The 20,284-nt window shown below is 50.4% G+C and overlaps 1 protein-coding gene across 5 annotated transcripts; it reads right to left on the bottom strand.

Moving 5' to 3' along the window:
- Positions 1-1,698: 1,698 nt before the first annotated feature.
- Positions 1,699-15,282, bottom strand: ZSCAN18 (zinc finger and SCAN domain containing 18). Of its 5 annotated transcripts, none has more exons than XM_047834282.1 (7): positions 15,210-15,282; positions 9,200-9,681; positions 8,550-8,612; positions 7,411-7,502; positions 6,297-6,396; positions 4,930-5,022; positions 1,699-3,686 (listed from the first exon to the last, which is right to left on the bottom strand). In XM_047834282.1, exons 2-7 carry the CDS (start codon positions 9,600-9,602, stop codon positions 2,944-2,946), a joined length of 1,494 nt encoding a protein of 497 aa, XP_047690238.1. In that variant the 5' UTR covers positions 9,603-9,681; positions 15,210-15,282; the 3' UTR covers positions 1,699-2,943. The 5 variants fall into 5 exon arrangements, with proteins under 5 accessions (XP_047690238.1, XP_047690235.1, XP_047690237.1 ...); XM_047834279.1 differs by lacking the exon at positions 15,210-15,282 and adding an exon at positions 10,053-11,594; XM_047834281.1 differs by lacking the exon at positions 15,210-15,282 and adding an exon at positions 10,488-11,594.
- Between the last annotated feature and the right edge of the window lie 5,002 nt (positions 15,283-20,284).

The raw sequence follows: 20,284 nt of genomic DNA, 5'->3' as shown, positions 1-20,284 counted from the left end.
GTCTGTTTTATGTGCCTATGGTTCATAGCTCACCAGAAAATACCCTACTAGCAATGAATACACCTGCCACTCAGATTTGGTCTCAAAGAAGCCACACTAAAAAGAGCCAGTTCTTTGGAACTAGAGGAATGGCTGATCTCAGGGTAGAAACAATTTGGGCTTAGAACATCTTACTATGCTAAAGAAAAAGGAATTGTTCAAACAATGATGGAGGGGCACCTGGGTGGCTCTGCTGGTTAAGAGTCCGACTTCAGCTCAGGTCATGATCTCTCGGTACAGGAGTTTGAGCCCCGCATTGGGCTCTGTGCTAACAGCTCGCAGCCTGGAGCCTACTTCACATTCTGGGACTCCCTATCTCTCTGCCCCTCCCCCGCTCACACTCTGTCTCTCGCTCTCTCAAAAATAAATAAACATTTAAATAAAAAAATTTTTAATCATGATGAAGGCATGTTACAGGGATGTAGGAGCCTTCTTGAAGGGACTCTCCCTGGCCACATCTGGGACAACCTGAGCACGAAAATTACCAAGGACAGCAATACGTAATAAAACTTGAAAAAACACTGAAAAAAGAGGAATCCCTAAGTCCATCCTGATAGTAAAGACAAATAAATGGGAGAGAAAGGAGGGTGTTGGCTATGCAGCAGAATGCCCAGGGCTGGCTGGTAATGCCACGGAAGGAGGGCTGGTGTCAGATAACCAGTATTTTGCAACCATATGGCAAAAATCATCAATGGAGGATGCCCCTGGGGCTGGGGGGGAGGGTGGCATTTTGGTGAGGAGCAGGGTATTTGCGTTATCTTAAAGCGTCTCCCCACAAATTAAGGGGGAAAAGTAACTCTAAGGTGGAGAAACTGGACAGCACTTTGAGCAAAGGAATCATCACCAACAGTAGGAATGTGGACCTCAGGCACTCCCAGGTGTGTCCCAGGTGTGTGTATGGGGGGCAGGGGCCCAAGATCACAGGCAAGCAAGGGAAGATGTTCACATAGGTAGGGGTTGGATGACTTTTATTATTTTCGTGTCTCTTCTACAAGTTTGAAATTATTTCCAAATAGAAGTATGAAAATATAAACAAGGCATCAACATCTAGCTGTGCACTAAAGGAAACCTCAGATAGGAAACAAACAGGATAGAGAGCTGGGCTTTCTGATAATGAAGGACCCATCAGTGGCCCTGAAGCTGATGCAAGACGCACCCCCAGGGGTTACCGCTCTGTGGCAGGAGAGGCATGCTCATGGGTTAGGCTGGGAACAAGAGTTCAGAGAGCAAATATAAATATATACATATACGTGTGCATGTGTATGTGTGTGTGTGTGTGTGTGTGTGTGTGTGTGTATATATATATATATATGTATTTAATTATTACCAGAGCCACACTCCGTTCAGGATGGGGGTGAGAGGGAGACAGGCAAAGAGGGTAACTGAGCTCGGTGACTGTAACAGAGACAGGCACCTCATACACAGTCCCAGACCCTTTCACGTGACTGAGGCCATGAGATCATGTCTCTCCAAGTACACGAGTGGAAGTGATGTGTGTCATCTCCCAACTGAGCAAGTATGGCCTTTCCCACATGCTCCAAGGGACCAGTGGAGAACAGAGCCACTACAGGGACAGAGCCTGGATCCCCAAATCACCACACAGAGCACAGTCCCCCTCGCTTCCACACACAAGCAACAGCAACAAACACAAGACTGTCATGTGAGTGAAGAAATAAATCCTTTATTAGGTTAAGCATCTATGATTCGGGCATCATTACAACAGACTGTCTGCTCAAACACCATGACAGAAAGAGGCACCAGTTTACCTACAAGAAGCAGTTAAGTTTATGCTCAGGCAACAGAAGCAATGCTCTAATCTGAGATCAAATGCAAAAATCAAAAGATCACCTTATGTAGCCCAAAGAATTAAGTTTCCACTTGCCTAGGCAGACACACCTCATCAACCCTTATTAGTGTTTTCAACCTGCTTTGATCATGACCCTCCACCCTGAGTAAGAAATACATCTTACATTGCAACCGGGTCTCATATTTAGATATACAGTTGAAAATTTTCACAGAACAGTATTTGCCTTTACAGCCGGATGATGAATTTTTACTTAATTCTACTGATTTGCAATGCTGGTGACCGTCCACTAATTTGATTTCACAATTCAACCGGGTCTCATATTTAGATATATAGCTGAAAAGTTTCACAAAACAATATTTGCCTTTACTACACGACGAATTTTTACTTAATTCTACTGATTTGCAATGCTGGCGACCGTCCGCTAATTTGGTTTCACAATTCACTAGTAGGCTGAGACACATGGTTTGAAAGCACAGCGTTACCAGGCTCCACGCATTTTTGTGATCTTTGTAAAGCCACTCCACACATGTAGACACGTGCTTAACTAGGAAACAATTTGCTATTGAGGGTTCAGAAGTGAACTTGATATCAGGTGTTTACGAAAAGACCAAACAGCTTGAGCAGAAGCCCTGGGGAGCTTGAACAAGGGGAACAGAGACAAAGCTGACTTCAGCAAGAGCCGGCGGATCACACACTTTAAGGCAACTCTACACTTTGCACAATGACAAATGTTCCAATGTGTGGGTGGTGCTAAAATGGCTACGGAAGAAAGGGGAATATTCTTTCACACCAGATAGCTCGTGCTTGCACATGGGCATCTGCATGGGTGTGTTTACAAGGAGACAAGGGCTTCCCGTGGGCCCTTCTGGGTTCTAAGTGCTTTAGCCACATTAGCTCATTTAGAGAACAGACAGACTTACATCCACACAGATACTGCAGGAAGCCACGCAAGGGTTTCAAAGCAGCGGATACATCGCTAGGGAAATCTGGCAGGCAAGATTGCCCTCTAGGGACATAAACCTGGGCAGGCAAGGCTGTCTCTAGGGACACAAACCTGGGGGGCAAGTCCCCCTCTAGGGACCCTACAGCAAAGCAGCTCATCGCTGAGCCTCAGGCTGCACAGGGAAAATGTCACCTGCCACACACCCCGGGAGCCCACGGAGCCTCCCGCCAGCGTGGGCACCACACGCAGCAGGGTGGGGTCCCAGGGCCCACCCCAGCGCGTAGCCTTTCTCCTTCTCATGGGTCTTCTGATGCTCGGCCAGGGCCAGGCTGAAGTGGAAGGTCTTCCAGCAGCCCTGGCACGCGTACAGCTTCCTGCCGCTGTGGCTTCGGAGATGGTCAATGAAATGTGAGATCCACGCAAAGGTCTCCCCACACTCGCTGCACGCGTAGGGCTTCCCTCGGGACAGCCCAGGCTCATCGGCAGCAGAGCAACTCGCGCCCAGGGACCCTGCGCCGAGGCCAGATGCAGCGGGCTCCTTCACATGGCGCTGCTGGGGGTGGCTCATGCTGGAGACAGGCTCAGGGCCCTGCCCGCCCACATCCTTCGAGTGGGGCCTTTTTCTTCCAAGGCCTTGGCGTGGGGCAGCTGGAGCTACAGGCACAGTAGGGCTCTCCCCTGCTGTGCCCCTGTCCTGGGCTGGCTCCCGGATGACTGACTGCCTCTGGGCTCTGGGGACAGGGCTTGGTTCCCTCTCCTGAGGTTCCAGAACCTTCTGCGGCTGCTCTTCCTCCTCCGGAGCAGCACCCGTCAAGGGGCAAACGAGAATTTCCCTTGTGATCCTCTCCATCAGCGTTTCGCACATGCTCTCTTTACTTTCCTGCCACCTCCTATCCCCTAAAACAAGGTCACGGTGTGAGCAGTCCCACCTCCCAGGGCTCAGAGAAGCAAGCTGCCATGTGAGCAGGAAACCTAACAAAAGGCGTGGGCTGGGGGCTATGAAGATGGACAGGATGGAAAGCCGGAGCAAGGGGGAAGCGGGTGAGGATGTGAGAGGGCTTTGCATGCACACCATCAGTCAATACCCTCCACAAACCCAGGGGCAATGGGTTGAAACAAAATCACTCAGAAGACTGCCGTGTGTCCCCATGTGCTTTCCCTTTTCTGGCACTCCCTGAGCTCACGACTGCCCACCTGCTGGCACTCCTGGCCTGTCTTGCAGCCAAAGTGGCCACGTGAGCAAGCTATGGTCAATGGGATGGATGCACAAGTGTAAGGTTTGTGGAGGGGCTTCCTCCTTCCTGCAGCTGTGGATGTGGGAGCCACAGCAGCCATCCCAAACCGCACGAGAGCAGACACTGGCAACGCAGCCATGAGCTGGAGGGAGCCTGCATCCCTCACCAGGAAGGGCCAAATAATCCCCTATGTGGTAACTAACGTGTTACAATGGCAGCCCCCAATGAAGCCGGTCTCCTGGGATTTGGGCCCTTGGGGAGTACCCCCTCCCCTACATGCACAGACATACAAACCATGCACATTGGCTTGGCCACATGACCTACTATGGTCTACAGGACATTAAGCATGCATGACAGAAGCAAAAATTTAAAAAGCACCTGCACAATGGTGCGTCCCCTCCTGGAATGCTCCAGAACTCAAATGCCATGCCATGAGGAAGCGCAAACTAACTACTTGGAGGGGCAACATGGAGAACGCAGGTTGACAGCCTCAGCTGAGCTGCCTGGCAAGAGCCAGCACTAACCGCCGCTGGTGTGAGTGAGACCGCCAGGGACATTCCAGCCCAGCCAAGCTTCCTGATGACTGTGGCTATGTATGCGGCCCAGCAACCAGCAAAGGGAGCATAACAGACGCCCATCCCATCCCAGTCAATCCACAGGATCATAACCACCAACACTACTGCTGTTTAGGAGACTGAGTTTGGGGGCTGTTTGTGACACAGTGAAAGATTGTTAGAACAGCTGGATTCCTGCCTCCTGCTCTGACACTGGGGTGGGGGGCGGCCAAGGCACAGGACAGGTGGTGGGAGAAGAGCGAGGTCAAAGTTGAGGAGCTGTGGAGAGCTTCCACCAGCCTTGGAAAGGTGCCCCTCTACCCCAGCCTCACCACGGTTCTTGGCCCTCACCTGAGAAGCTGCCTTCCGGCGGTTCAGCTTCAACCAACCGAAGCTCTTCTGTCTCCAGCCTGCAGGTGTCATCAGGCTGGGCGAGCTGGTACCCTGAGTGCGAGCAAAACACACAAAAACAGAGAGAGACACTGAAGCCAGAGTAGAAAGCAGCCAATGTTGCGCCTCAAGCCCCATGGGCTGGCCAGGAAGGGCAGCAGGGCCTCTGCTCTGGACACTGTCCTTTCCTCTGCCCTGGACACTCACCGAAGCTGCCTCACTCAGAGCCCTGGAGTGCTGGGGGTTCCAAGAACACTGGGGAAGGGGTGAAGAAGAGGGCCTACCGAGACAGAGCCGGACAGCCAACAGGGAAGTGGGGGAATTCAATGGAGAGCAAAGTCAGAGAAGAACGTAAAACTACAACCACAAAGAGCTCAGACGTCTGTGTTGGGGCCTGTGTTGTGGGCGACGATGTCCACTCAAGAGAGAAGAGCCATGAAGGCCAAGAGGCTCCATCTGTGTACCAAGGATGATAGTAAAGTTGACGACTGGTGCCAGGAGGCCTTTCCACATTCGGAAGCTTTGGGTCCTACGAGCAGGGGCTGCAAACTCAAAACCCCAGGGCTGTGGCAGAACTCAACCCTGTACAGTGAGAAGGGTGGGGCCTCAAGGCGCCTGGGTGGCTCAGTCGGTTTAAGGGTCTGACTTTGGCTCAGGTCATGATCTCATGGTTCGTGGGTTCGAACCCCACACCGGGCGCTCTGCTGTAAGCATGGAGCCTGCTTCGGATCCTCTGTCTCCCTCTCTCTGCCCTTTCCCCACCAGCATGTGTGCACTCTTTCTCTCAACATAAACATTGGGGTGCCTGGTCATGATCTCACGGTTCGTGGGTTTGAGCCCTGTGTATCAGGCTCTGTGCTGGCAGCTCAGAGCCTGGAGCCTGCTTTGGATTCTGTGTCTCCCTATCTCTCTGCCCCTCCCCTGACCTATCTCTCAAAAATAAACATTAAAATGTTTTTTTAATAAATAAGCAAATATTACAAAAACAAACACTGTGGGGGGGGGTGCCTGGGTGGCTCAGTCAGTTCAGCATCCGACTTTGGCCCAGGTCACAATATTGTGGTTTGTGAGTTTGAGCCCTGCGTCAGTACTTGGAGACTGGAGCCTGCTTCTGATTCTGTGTCTCCCTGTCTCTCTGCTCCTCCCCTGTTCACGCTCTGTCTCCCTCTCTCTCTCTCCCCCTCTCAAAAATAAACATTAAAAAAAAAACAAAACAAAAAACACTGTGGGGCCGTAACCAATGCTCCATGTGGGAGTCGGAATCCCCTAGGCCAATCCTCTTGGAAGAGGACAGGGTACAGCATGAGGCTGTGGGGGACAAGTCTCACCCCACAGGAGCAGTTTCCGGAAGGTCTTCAGGTTCTCCTCTGCCGGGTCCAGGTGGCCCCATTCCCCCAGGTACAGAGGCATCTCCGGAAATGTCAACTTCTGAAACGGCAGCACCACCACGGCTGAGGCTTCCCGTCCAGAGGGAGGGTGGACCCTCAGTCCCACGACCACAGTGAGCACAGCGGGGGTGGGCGCCTAGCAGGGCCTGGACCCAGATCCCAGGTTAACACGGGGGCTGGGTTTCTTCACCTCAGCACTATGGAGTTTCTTCTGGCAGGACCAACCCTGGGCACTGCAGGCTGTTTCCCAGCCTCTTCCTCTGGGTATTAGCAGCACCTCCTCCCCCAGCCAAATACTGACAACCAAAGCTGTCTCCAGATGTCACCAAATGTCCCCTAGAGGGCAAAACCCCAACATCTCTTATCTCCTCCATCCCTGCATGGGCCCCAGGCCGGCACCCAGGGGACAGGGGGTCCAGAACAGCCACGCTTACTGCCCTTAGGAGAAGCAGTCACCCATGACAAAGGCCACAGAGGAGACAAGTGCGCCACGGGCCCCACGAGGGCTGGGAGATGTGTCCACCGGGCAGGGGATAGGGCACGACCAGGCCCAGAATGCAGAAGGGGGTACGGCAGTGGGGAGGGAACCTTGCAGGACAGGGGCAGCTGGCCTGGCAGGAGGTGAGAAGGAGGCTGTGGTGGCAGGAACAGTGCACTCGCCCAGAGGAGACAACAGAACAGGGCGATGGAAGCAGCTAAAGGGACTGGGGCCCGGGAGTCACCACAAACCAGGTTGGTAGGGGGCTGACAGAAAGGGACCACCTGTCCAACACCCCCAAGGGGGCACTCGGGCCCCTTTGCTCTGATCTCAGAGACCTCTCCTTGCCTCACCCTCACCTCCTCTTGGCTTCCTGGGGAGGGAGCAGCCTAGGTGTGCAGCCCAGGAACCTCAGCCCAGACCCCCTTCTCCTGTGGCTGGGCCCCCATCCCTCCCAGGGCCAGCTGGCAGCATATTAATGACAGGGGCAAGGAGAGAGCCTAATAAGCTAGGGGGACAGCTCCTCCTCCTTGGGGACAGGCCCTGAGAACCCTGGACAAGACAGACCCCACGCACCTTTGGCTCAGCCTTAGCAGGCTTGGGCTGTTCGGGTTTCTTGTCCCCGGCACACCCTTGTTCCAGAAGCACAGGGTCTGGAGCAGGACAGGCTGGTAGAAGGGGACACAGAGCTGAGCAGACTAGTGTCACACAGCTGGGCAGCCCAAGCCAATCAGGGAGACCCCAGGGCCCCCCGCGCACAGGACCCAGGAAGAGAGGGAAGAGTTGTCAGACTCAGAGGCAGAAGGTCTCAGCGCTCATGTCACGGTAGGTCTTAAGCTCAAGGGACCCTACAATTGTCCTCAGGTGACAGAGCAGAGTAGCCAAGAAGAAAGCAAAAAGAAGCTCACGGTCAACAGTGGCTTTCTAATGAAAGCCCACAAAGCAGGTAATACTTTTCTACCAGTTAGATTGGTGGAAATCTTAAAAAGCAATGACACAATACGGCATAGATGTGGGCAAACGGGCACCTTGTGCACTGGCACCGTATGTGCTACAAAACTTCGCACGACCATGCAGAAATGTCCTTTGTCCAGTGATCGTGAGGAACCCACCTAAACACACAAAACATCCACACAAGGCACATGCCTGCGGATGTTTCATGGCGCATTTGTAGGAAGAGGCAGAAACCTTAATGGCCGTAAATCCCAACTCTAGGCCAAGGAAGGGCGGATCCTGTGAAATGCCGAGAAAGTAAGGAGATGGCGCTGGCCACTGCCTGGATGGGCCTGGGTGGGTGAGACGTTGCTCCACGCAAACAGCACGAGCTCCAGCACGAGTATATCGTCTCCAGGGACACTGGCCACAAGCTCTCTCAGGGCTCAGGGCTGAGATGTGTGCGTGTGTGTGCAAGAGATGAAGGAACACATGCCAGGGCACACCATTTGGTTTTAGCTGTGGAGGGCACATGGAGTCGGGGGGAGATTTTCTTTGTACCTCAATGCTTTTCGGTGTTTATGGTAAAGCATGTACAACCCGCGTAATCTTTGAAGATTAATTATAAATAGCTGTCGTGTTCACCAGAGCCTACAGGAAGAAGTCAGTCAGCACAGACTGCCAGACCTTGGCTCTCATGAGAACCTCCGTGGCATCTGCCTCATGCCCTCCCCCAACCAAGCACTGGCCCACACCCGTCCCAGGGCTAACTGCTCACTCACAGATGTTGGGGGCGGCCTGGGTCTCACTGGGCTCCACGTCTTCCCCAGTCTTCACGGACCCATCTGGTAATAGAGCAGATGGCAAAGGCTCAGCGAGCTTCCCACGCTGCCCCTCGCTCAGAGCTGTGGACAGCCCCATGGCAGACTCAACAGCATCCCTGTTTATACTCCAGGGGAAGTGAGAGATGTGCTAACAATCACACAGTGAACCTGCAGGGGGTGGGAGCAGACAAGGCTCCAGGACCCCATCACCAGCAGTCCCTCAGGCCCCGCCCTCTGATGTGGTAGAGACTCTGCCCACCCAGCCCCAGCGCAGAAACAGATGCCCAGGACATTTACTGTTTTTAAGGGGCTGGTTCCCCCAGCTTCCTTGTATCTGGAAGGCAGATGTGAGGGCAGGGCCCAAGCAGCCTTCCCAGCCCATGAAGCAACTCTGGGCAGGGTGGTGGGGCTGTATCCCTGCTGAGGAGCTACCCCAGCAGTTCAGGGCTGCTCACCTCTGTGCCTCTTATACACAGGGGAATTCAACTCTCAGGTAAGCCACTGATTGGAGTTTGGGCCCTATGCTGTCAACTTTACTCCTCCCAGGGCTGACCACCTCCCTTACTATCTCTTCTGTGCTGTGCTCTCCTCTGGGGTGGTGGGCTCACCTGGCTCCTCTAGGGCATCGGCAAGGTCCTTCACCAGGGAGGCTGCCTTCTGGCAGTTCTCAGGATGCTGTGCCACCACTGAGGACCGTACTTTGTCCGGCAGGGCGCTCAGGAACTGCTCCAGCACCAGCAGTTCCAGCATCTGCTCCTTGGAGTGTGCCTCAGGGCGCAGCCACTGGCGGCACAGCTCATACAGCTGGTCCAGGGCCTGGTGGGGCCCTGCAGCTTCCTGGTAGATGAAGTTCCGGAAATGCAGGCGGGAGGACTCAAGGTTGGCAGGGACCTCCCCAAGGCCACTCCTGGAGTCCTCTTGCTGGTCCTCAGCTGCTGATCCTAGCATGGGCAGTTCTGGGGGAGCTGGGGAGCTCCTGGGGTTGGCAAACGCCTTCTCCAGCGGCAACATCTTTCCAAACCTACACTGGGAAATGTGACTATCCAGGGATAGGGCACCTGTCGTGGAGGGCAAGTTCACGTAACTGCAGCTGCAAGGGAGAGACACCAGGGATGGCAGGATGCTCTGGGATCTCAGCCCTGCACAGGACAGACAGACATGACTACAGACAGACAATGAGAAGCAAGCCATGGGGCATCCAGACCCCAACATGGATGAGCTCCTCAGTCCCACCCTCCATACCCAGAGTCCACACAGGTTTCCAAGCAATCTGCTTGTTAAGTATCAGCAGAGTCTTGTATGTGTACAGATAAAAATTAACATAAAATGTTGGAAGTGACAACTCATTTTGTAAGATGGCTATTACCAGGATTAAAAAAAATAAATCAGTCACAATTAGGATAAAGAAAAGTTACAGGACAATCTCACTTTCAAAGATAAAAATTTTAAAATGTTACTAACTTCATTCCAACAACGTATACTCGATGCATGGGATACCATGCCAGATTTGGGTGTATCCCAGACTTCCTTCCACATTTGGGAGGCCTAGGTGCCAGGATTGCTCCTCTTCTTAAGACAACTAAAAATCCAAAATACAGCTGAACCTTGAACAATACAGGTTTGACCTGCATGGGTCCACTTTAAGGAGCATTTTCTTTATAAATACAGTAAAATATTGTAAATGCATTTTCTCTTCCGTAAAATTTTCCTAACACTTTTTCCCTAACTCACTTTATTGTAAGAACACAGTACATGATATATATAACATACACAACACAGGTTAATCAACTGTTTATGTGATCAGTAAGGCTTCTGGTCAACAGCAGACTATTGGCAGTTAAGTGTTTGGGAAGTCAAAAGTTATATATGGATTTTCAGGTATGCCCTAACCCTCACCTTGTTCAAGGGTCAAATGTAGATCAGTGGACAACCAGCATCTATTTCTGGGAATGACACAGGACTGCAGACCTGGCCTGACCCACCCACAGAACCAGGTGGGAGGTAGAAGTTGACCAGGAGTAGGGAATCGATGGTGCAGGGGAGGGAAGGGACTGTGGTATTCAGGTCCTGTCAGCATCCTCTCCTCCCCTGGCTGATCCTGATGGGCAGACGCATCACTTGGGAGAAGCTAGATTTGGGGTCTTTAGGTGAAATCTCTTGGTTGTGACCCCTAACAAACACCGAGCAAGCTGAAGGCCAGAAGCCGGCAGGGCCACGGGGGACCAGGCCTCTGGCTGCCAGCTTCGGGCCCACGATGTTCTCACTGGCTATGAGCATCCAAGGACAGAGCTCTAGCTCCTCTCAGAATCTGTGGGGTCTACACTTCTCCCCACACAACCAGAAAACCCTCAGACCCCGCTGGGAGGGAGACACCCCCAAAGAGAAGCGGCACCCAAACCCGGTGGGAATGCTCCCCCTGGCTGAACCACAGAAACCAACCATGTTTTCTTCCGAACACGTCTGAGGAATTTAGGAAAATGTGTGTGAGCACAGCTGTGGTGAGGACGTTTCCTCAGCAATCCTGCTTTTCCAGAGAAAACTCTGCAATGCAGGACCGGGCATTGATGACCTCCTCCATGGAAAGTGAAGATGCGCTCTGACATTTCACCAGCGACTGCGGCCCAGGACCTCGGGGCGGTGGGGGTGTCTGACTCCATGTACGTGGACTGGCAAATCCACAGAGACGGAAAGTAGCTCCGTGGCTGCCGGGGGCAGACGAGGGGGTCAGGGTCAGAGCGATGAAAACGTCCTAAAATCAGCTGTGGTGTTGGCTGTACAACTGTGAATATGGGCAAAACCATTGAACTGCACACTTTACACAGGTGATCTCTTTTGGGGTGTCAGTTACATCTAATAAAGCTGCTGGAAAGAGAAGAGGTGGCAGAAACCGAAGCACCCGCCGCCGTCCTCTCCCACAGCCTAGACTGAGTAAGAGTTCCATTTCCCTCAAGGAAGAAAGAGCTCGCCAGGCCACCCTTCCCACCGCCCTCCAATCATGTCCTCCCCTCTGTTCCCTGAGCACAACCCCCCTACCCCCCCCCCCACCCTGCTCCCCACAGCAGGCTCTTCTGTGCCAGCCGGGTCTGGGCTCTGATGGGTCCCCCAGGGAGACCTTCCCTCCACGGCCTGCTCAATTCCTCCCATCCATACCTCCTCACTCCCTCTTCCCTGCCTTCCACCTGCCTCTCCCACTGGAATGTAAACCCCATGACAGCAGGGGTTACTCACTGTTGACTGTAAATTACTTTCATCAAGAGCCTTGCTGGCTGTGCCGAATTTTCATTGGCGATTATCCCTGGGATCAGGGTGGTGATATATTGGGAAGGTAAACCTACAAGTGGGATACCTGGACCACTGGGCCTGTGCTATGACCCACTACGGCCCACAGGAGGCAGCCTAACTCCTGCCACCCACTATGGCAATGCTCAACAGGGTGGCCCTTCCTCACACCCCCACACCAGGGCCCTCAGACTACATAATCTGCTCATTTTGCTGCCAGAGTTTTCTCAGGACTGCTTTACCTCTGTGAGTCAACTGCCTGCTTTTCAGTGGCCATTTTAAAAAAAATTTTTAATGTTTATTTATTTTTGAGAGAGGGAGAGGGGAAGAGAGAGAGACAGCGCGAGCAGGGAAGGGGCAGAGAGAAAGGGAGACACAGAATCTGAAACAGGCTCCAGGCTCTGAGCTGTCAGCACAGAGTCTGACGCAGGGCTCAAACTCACAAACCAGGAGATCATGACCTGAGCCAAAGTCAGACAACCAACTGACTGAGCCACCAAGGCACTCCTTCAGTGGCCATTTTCTTCCAGCTCCCTTCTATTAAATAATTCAAGTGGTGTCTGTCTGGCCTGGTCTTGCCAGCAGCCCAGTCTGTGACTTATCTTTTCACTTCATGCTCTCTTTTTGCTATACCATAAAGTTCTAATGTTTCTTATTGTCAAATGTGCTTTTTTTCTTCTTAAGAAAGATGTGGAGTTCAGAAACTTGTTTATAAAGAGCTTCCTTCGAATTTTTAATTAGAAATGCACTCAAGATTAGAAATGCACTCAGGGCACCGGTGGGGCTCAGTCAGTTAAGCATCTGACTCTTGGTTTTGACCCAAGTCATGATCTCATGGTTCATGAGTTCCACCCCCAGGGTGAACCCTGTATCGGGATCTGTGCTGACAGCGTGGAGCCTGCTTAGGACTCTCTGCTCCTTCCCTGCTTGAGCACACTCTCTCTCTCTCAAAATAAATAAACTTAATTTTTTTTTTTTTTTTTTAATGCACTCTTGCATTAATTCTGCTAGGGGCCAGGGTTGGCAAATGCAGGACAGGTGGTTTCGGTTGAGACAACTCAACTTCACCTTGTGGCTGAAACAGCCAGAGCACCCGCATGCCATGGGCCTGCCTGTGTCCCCAAACAACTTCATTACAAAAACGGGCTGCTGGTTGGCCTGTAGGCCAGAGTTTCCCAATCCCAGTTCCAGACTCTAGCTCTTTTAACCATGTTTCTGCCTTTAATCTAGAGCCTCACCTGGAAAGAGAAGTGTGCCAGCTCCAGCCAGCTGGCACGACCACATGTATCCCAACAGGCACAGGATACGTGGGGCTTTGTGTGGTAATACGGGCAGATGTGTGGTCACATAAGCAAGTAATTTTGGTTTTCTTAAGATACCACAGGCACGATCATCCTGTCCGGGGCCTGTCTCCATAAAGTTAACCAAAGATAACTCATTAATGTGTGCATGCATGGATCTTATGTTCTCTCATCAGAGCCTCACAACCTGGTCATGCTGCTGCAAGGATGACCTTGTTAGGCAGAGGGACCACCAGAACTCCTTCCTGTCTCCAGATTCCTTGAGCGAGGCCATCCCCCATGGCCCAAGTTCCTCTTGGCTCATTCACCAAGCAGACTTCCCCCCCATCACACACACATCTCAGGGCCACTCAGGATTTGCCTCAGATGGGGATGGAAATTTCTTGGAGCCCAGACTCCCCCTGCACCCCATGGACATGTCTGAGGTTGATTCTATGAGCCTGGCCCTCCTGATCCTGGGATGCAGAGGAAGCCAAGGGGGGGAGCGGGGGGGTGTGGGCAGCTGAGCTGAGAGGTCTCCAAGCACTGTGGGCCTCCTGCAGGCAAATCCCTTTCCCACTGGGCTAAGCAGGGCTCACGCTTAGCTCCCAACTCTTCAGCTCTACCTCCAGGCCCTGCCGTGCCCCCCTTCTCCTCTCCCCACAGTCCCACCTCATGTTACTCAGGACATTCACAGGGTCTCCTGGCATCACCCAATAGTTACTCACCCATTACAAAGGGGCGAAAGGTGCCTTTAGACTGAAAAAAAAAATGCACATGAAGGGATCATCCTTAACATCTCGGCTGTCCTCTGTGGTCCCTGGCAAGAGCACAAACTCTGGATCCACCCCGGAGCACAGACGGCACGAAAATCAAGCAACCTCCTGCACAACTACCTGAGCTTCCCCAAAGCCTCAAGGACAGAACTCAAAGGACAGGAACTCACAGACTCAAGGAACGGGCAGAGGAACAGCAGCAATACACATGTGGCCCTGTACCAGGAAAGGAAACTTCTACAGGATGGTTGGGAGGACTGGGGCAATGGGAGGCTAGACCCTGGTATGGAGAAGAGGGCTGTGAGGTTGTCCACCTTAGCCTCCAAGGGGTCAGCTCAGTACACGTTGTGTCTGTGAGAAAGGAGGGGGGTAGGAGGTGGAAAAGGGAGGAGGGGGAGGAAGTGGGGAGCGAGGAGAAAAAAGGGCACAACACGTACAAAATACTAACAGGTGAATCAGACCAAAAGGCCTGCAGTTATAAGGCCTTTCCTTAGAACTTCTCTATAAATTCTTTAATAAAAGGTCTAAAAAACATCCTCAGTCGTCCCCACTCCCCCTTGCGGGCTACTTTCACAGCAGCATCAGGGAAACCCATTCTTGCCCTCTCTCTTGGGTTTCTTCGCCCACCAAAGGGACCCTACAGCAGGAGCAGACACTTAATTCAAACTGAAGCCATCCCCAGGTGACTGGGAAGAGTCAGGGCGTCTAAGGGCCTCGAGGATCCCCGGGGCACAGACAACGCCTAACCCCCAGCCTCACCCCAGGTCCCACCCCTTGGCCCCACCCCCTGGCTCCACCCCAGGATTGCTCGGCCCGACCCCTCACTCAGGTGAACGCGCACACTAGAGGAACCTCCGCCTCGTCCCTGCTCTCCTACCGGGACGCCACAGGCTGTCCCTCCCGCCTACTAGGGGCACCCTTAGCCCTTATGTCGCCTCTCGTAACCCCCTCCCTCTACCAGGCCGCAGGACGGTGCCCTTAACCCTTCCCTATTCCCACACCCAAGATGGGTAGCCAGGCCCTCGTCTCTCAGCCCCGCCCCCTCCGACCCACACGCCTCCCCCACCTCACTTCCACTCCAGGGGCTCCCGGGCTCTTCCCCTCCCCCTCCCAGCCTCCCACCCCGGCCCAACCTCCTCCCTTCTCCCGCCGGGGTCGCTCCCTCCCCATCCTCCCCACCACTCCAAGTCACCTCCGAACGCTGCTGCGCTGCGCACACTGGCGGGACCGCTACGATCCGCTCAGGAAAAGCACGGCGTAGCGCACTGCAGAGCCAGACCTACCTCTTGCGTAGCGGTCCCCGGCCGGTTCCAGCCGCCAGGAGCTCGGAGCGATGGCGTCAGCTCAGACTGCGCGTGCGCGCTGGGACTGCGCGGCGGACTACGACCCCCAGAAGGCAATTGGCCATCCCCCAGGGCTGGGGCGGAGCGAAGATGCAACGGCTGAAAGGACGGCCAATCAGAGGCAGAGCTAGCCTTGCTCAGCATCTCGCCCCCCGTGCGCCTGCGTCTTTTTCGATCCATAGCAACGCGGTAAAACAGGTGGAGGGAGGAAAAAAAAAAAAAAAAACCAAACAGGTGGCGGGGGGGGGGGGGGGGGCGGAGAAATACCGCCGGGAGAGACTGAGGCAGTGAGAGACACAGACTAGGAGACACAGCGACAGGGAGTGACAGAAACCAGAGGACCCAGGGCTCCGCATATCCAAAGATGGAGAAATAGGGACAAGGAGTCCCAGAGTATCAGAGATGGTGGGATAGAGAGAGGAGGGTAAAAAGACAGGGGGAGGTGAAAGGCAGAGGCACGGTGAAAGGAAGAAAGATCATGAAGGGGAGGTCCAGGGGCGCCTGAGTGGCTCAGTCTGTTACGCTTCGGACTCTTGGTGCCAGCTCAGATCATGATCTCACGGTTGGTGGGATCGGGCCCCGTGTTGGGCTCTGCACTGAGGGCATGGAGCCTGCTTCAGATTCTCTCAGTACCTCTCTCAAAAAAATAAAATAAAATAAAAGATTTTTTTTCTTAAGAAAAAAAAAAAAGATCTTTAAATTAAAAGAAAAAAAGGGGGGGTGGAGGTCCAGGGGCACCTCAGTCACTAGACCATGCGACTCCATCTTGGGGTCGGGTCGTGAGTTTAAACTCCACCTTGGATGTAGAGCCTACTTTTCAAAAAAGAAGGGGAAGTCCAGACACTGGGAGACTCGGCTATGGATAGAGACCCAGAGACAGTGACAAAGTCAGGGACAGACTGAAATAGGTAGACCCAGCGTTGGGAAAACAAACCCAAAGACAGGAGACTAAGCTAAGAAGACCCAGAGAAGGTAAAAAGCGGAAACGTGGAGACAACAGAGATGGAGAGACTCGGAGCCCGAGAAACAGCGGTGGGGACACACAGAGACAGAGATATGAAGGCACTGATTGGTTCTGCAGATCCAAGGAACTGATAGAATTTGAAGACTAGCCATGCTGGGGGCTTCAGGAGTCATTAAAATGGTGGGAAATGTAATAGAGGCAACTGTGGTGAGTGATGTGCTCAGAAGGCCAAAGTGGATGCTGCCACTCCACTATACAGCATAGACTGGACAAAGGTTAGGGCGCTGCTTCTCATTCCAGAATCTTCTAAATAACAAGAATTAATAAGACTGACATTTTGTGTAAACTTTATTTTTTACAATGTGTATCTAAACAGTTTATTTTAAATATTTTATTTAAATACAACAACACTCACATTTTTGGGGCATTCAGTTCTATCAATTTTTTTTTTTTGGGGGGGGGACAGAGAGAGACAGAGCATGAACGGGGAAGGGGCAGAGAGAGAGGGAGACACAGGATCGAAACAGGCTCCAGGCTCTGAGCCATCAGCCCAGAGCCCGACGCGGGGCTCGAACTCACGAACCGCGAGATCGTGACCTGGCTGACGTCGGACGCTTAACCGACTGCGCCACCCAGGCGCCCCCAGTTCTATCAATTTTAACTTGTATATCGACCAACACAAAACAAAGAATAGATCCACTGCAGGCAAACTCCTCCCCCCCCCCTTTTTTTTTTAATGAGCAACAGGCAAAAGTTTATTAGAGTATAAGATCGGAAATTAAGACTAGGAAAGCTCACTTTATAGGGAGGGGGCATGGAAAGTGAATGCCCGAAAACAAACTCCTTCCTGATGCTCCCCCACCCCCAACCCTGGCAACCACTGATCTGTTTTCTGTGGTTATAGTTTTGCACCTTCCAGAATTTCACATAAATAGAATCTCAGAGTAGGTAACCTTTTGAGATTTGCTTTTTTTAGTGAAAATAATTCCTTTGAGATCCATTCAAGTTGTGTATATCAATAGTTCTTTTTTATTGCAAAGTAGTATTCAGTGGTTTGGATATACCACAGTTTTTTTCAAACATTCACCCACTGAAGGACATTTTGGTTGTTTCCAGTACTTTGTTATTACAAATAAAGCTGCAATGAACATTAGTGTAAATGTTTGTGTGTGAATCTTCATAAGTCTTCGTTTCTCTGGGATAAATGCTCAAGAGTGCAACTGCTGGGTTATGTGGCAAGCGCATGTTTAGCATTGTAACATACTGCCATACTCTTTTCCAGAATAGTAGAACCATTTTACATTTCCAGCAAAACTGTGTGTGTGAACAAGTTTTTCCACATTCTTACCAGCATTTGGCATTACCATTTTTTTTGTTTTATTTTTTTTAATGTTTAAGTAATCCCTACAGCCAATGTGGGCCTCAGATTTATAACCCCAAGATGTAGAGTCATACACTCTACTAACCAAGCCAGCCAGGCACCCCAGTGTTGCCATCTTTTTATTTTAACCATCCTTATAGATGCGTAGTGACATCTCATGTTGCTTTTAATTTGCATTTGCCTAATAATTATGAATGTTGGACATATTTTCATGTTCGCCATCTGTATATCCTCTTCAGTGAAATGTCTGTTCATGTCTTTGGCCCATATTTTAGTTTTTAAAAAACTGTTGAGTTTTGAGAAATATTTATTTAGAACATATTATTTAGAACATATATATTTATATATTTTTATCTATTTAGAACATATTCTAGATATGTTCTTCATCAGATATATGGTTTGCAAATGTCTTTTCTCCTAGTCTGTAGCTTGTCTTTTTATTCCCTTAACAGGGCCATTAGCAGACCAAAGGATTTTAATTGAGATGATGTCTTAATTTGTCACTTTTTCCTTTAATGGATCATGCTTTTTGTGTCAAGTTTAAGAACTCTTTGCTTAGCCCCAAGGATTTCCTCCTATATTTTATCTAAAAGCTTTATGTTTTACTTTTTACATTTAACTCAATCATCATTTTGACTTAAATTTTGTACAAGAGGTGAAATTTATGTTGAAGTTCATTTTTTCCCCTATGGATATTGGGCATCTTTTTTTCTGACACTAATTCTAACACCAAATGTGCAGGTTTTTTCCAATACCAACCAATTCTCCAACCCAACTGGATGTCCAACAATTCAATCCTGAGAGTACCTAGAATTAGTGCAAACTTCACAGGTCAAGGGCTTAGTCACACAAGACTGTTTTCACTTCAGATGATGGCCATAGGCTACATACACTTCTGTTAAGTTGACTACAAATTCACTGGTTCCCTGGTCCCCACCTCGGGTTCAAGTATTCACTAGAATGACTCACAGAACTTAAGAAAACACTTTGCTTATGTTTACCAATTTAGTAATAAAGGATGTAACTTAGGAACAACCAAATGGAAGAGATGCATAGAGCAAGGTTTGGGAAGGTGGGGCGGTGTCTACAAATCTCCTTTGCATCCTCCAGGAATGTCTTCCTCTCAGCACATCAGTGTGTTCACCAGTCCAAAAGCTCTCTGAATCTCCTTGTCCACCAGTTCTTATAAACAAATCTCCAGCCTCCCTCCCCTCCCTAGAGATTTAGATGTGGGGGCTGAAAGTTCCCACCTTCCTTCTGGTGATGCTTCCCCATGCTGAAGCTTTCGAGGAGTGCCAACCCAAATCACCTTATTAGCATAAACTCAGGTGTGGTCAAAATGGGCTCTTTATGAATGACAAGACACTCCTATCACTCAGGAAATTCTAGGGATTTGTTCTAGGAATGAGGGACAATGACCAAATATATGTTTTGTTATATCACAGATATCCAACTGCTCCAATACCACTCATTGAAAAGGCTATCCTTTCCCCATTAAATAGTTTTGCACAATTGTCAAAAATCAGCTAAGCATGGTTGGTTTTGTGGGTCTGTTTTTGGGTTCTCTATCCATCCCATTGACCTATGTGTGAACCAAAACCACTCTTGGTTACTGTGGCTAAATAGTAAGCCTTAACATCAGTTATTCCTCTCACTTTTCTTCTTTTTCAAAAATTGCTTTTGGGGACACCTGATGGCTCAGTCAGTTAAGCATCCAACTCTTGGTTTCACCTCATGTCATGATCTCATGGTTTGTGAGTTTAAGCCCTGCATTAGGCTCCGTGCTGACAATGTGGATCCTGCTTGGGATTCTCTCTCTGCCCTTCCTCTGCTCATGTTCTCTCTTCCTCTCAAATAAACTTAAAAAAAAAATTGTCCCAAAAACAATTGTTCCAAAAACATTTTTTTCCTATTCTAAGTCTAGTGCTTTCCCATATCAATTTTGAAATAAGCTTGTCTAGGGGCGCCCGGGTGGCCCACTAGGTTAAATGTCTGACTTTGGCTCAGGTCATGATCTTGCAGTCTGTGAGTTCATGCCCCGCATAGGGCTCTGAGCTGACAGCTCAGAGGCTGGAGACTGCTTCAGATTCTGTGTCTCCCCTTCTCTCTGTCCCTCCCATGCTCATGCTGTCTTTCTTTAAAAAAGAAAAAAAAAAAAAGCTTGTCTATGTCTACAAAAGATCTTGCTGGGACTTTGATGAAAATTGTATTTTGTACACTTTTTATGTTTTCTTGCCTAATTGCATTGGCTAGTACTACCAATATGATTTCAGTAGCAGTGGGGGTATCTGTCATCCTTATGTGTGGTTCACCATTATGATGTTGGCTATATGTTATTTACATATGCCCTTTTCAGATTAAGGAAATTCCTCTTTATTCTTAGTTTGCTATCATTATTATGAAAGGATAATGAATTTTGTAAAGGCTCTGTCTGCATGTATTTGTGAGATCATGTAGTTTTTGTTCTTTAGTCTGTTAATACGATGGGTTACATTGACTGGTTTTCAAATATTGAAACAGCCTACATTTCCAGGATAAACCCCCTGGTCATGTTGCATTGTTGCTCTTATATATTACAGAATTCAATTTGCTGATATTTTAATGAGAATATCTGTGTTTATATTCATGAGGGATATCACTCTGTAGTTTTCTTGTCATTGTCTGGTTTTA

This window comes from Prionailurus viverrinus, chromosome E2 (genome assembly GCF_022837055.1).
Source record: "Prionailurus viverrinus isolate Anna chromosome E2, UM_Priviv_1.0, whole genome shotgun sequence".
Classification (NCBI taxonomy): domain Eukaryota; kingdom Metazoa; phylum Chordata; class Mammalia; order Carnivora; family Felidae; genus Prionailurus; species Prionailurus viverrinus.
Note: the sequence above shows the minus strand (reverse complement) of the source record. Positions and strands in the feature narration are given on the sequence as shown.

Excerpts from the sequence above, each read along its gene's own strand:
- ZSCAN18 (XM_047834278.1), bottom strand. The coding sequence starts at position 11,392 with ATGGTTTTGCCCATATTCACAGTTGTACAGCCAACACCACAGCTGATT. Across the intron at positions 9,682-11,030 it reads CGTGTTCGGAAGAAAACATG|CTGCAGTTACGTGAACTTGC; the intron begins GTTGGTTTCTGT and ends TCTCCCTTGCAG. Across the intron at positions 5,023-6,296 it reads CCGGAAACTGCTCCTGTGGG|GGTACCAGCTCGCCCAGCCT; the intron begins GTGAGACTTGTC and ends GCTCGCACTCAG.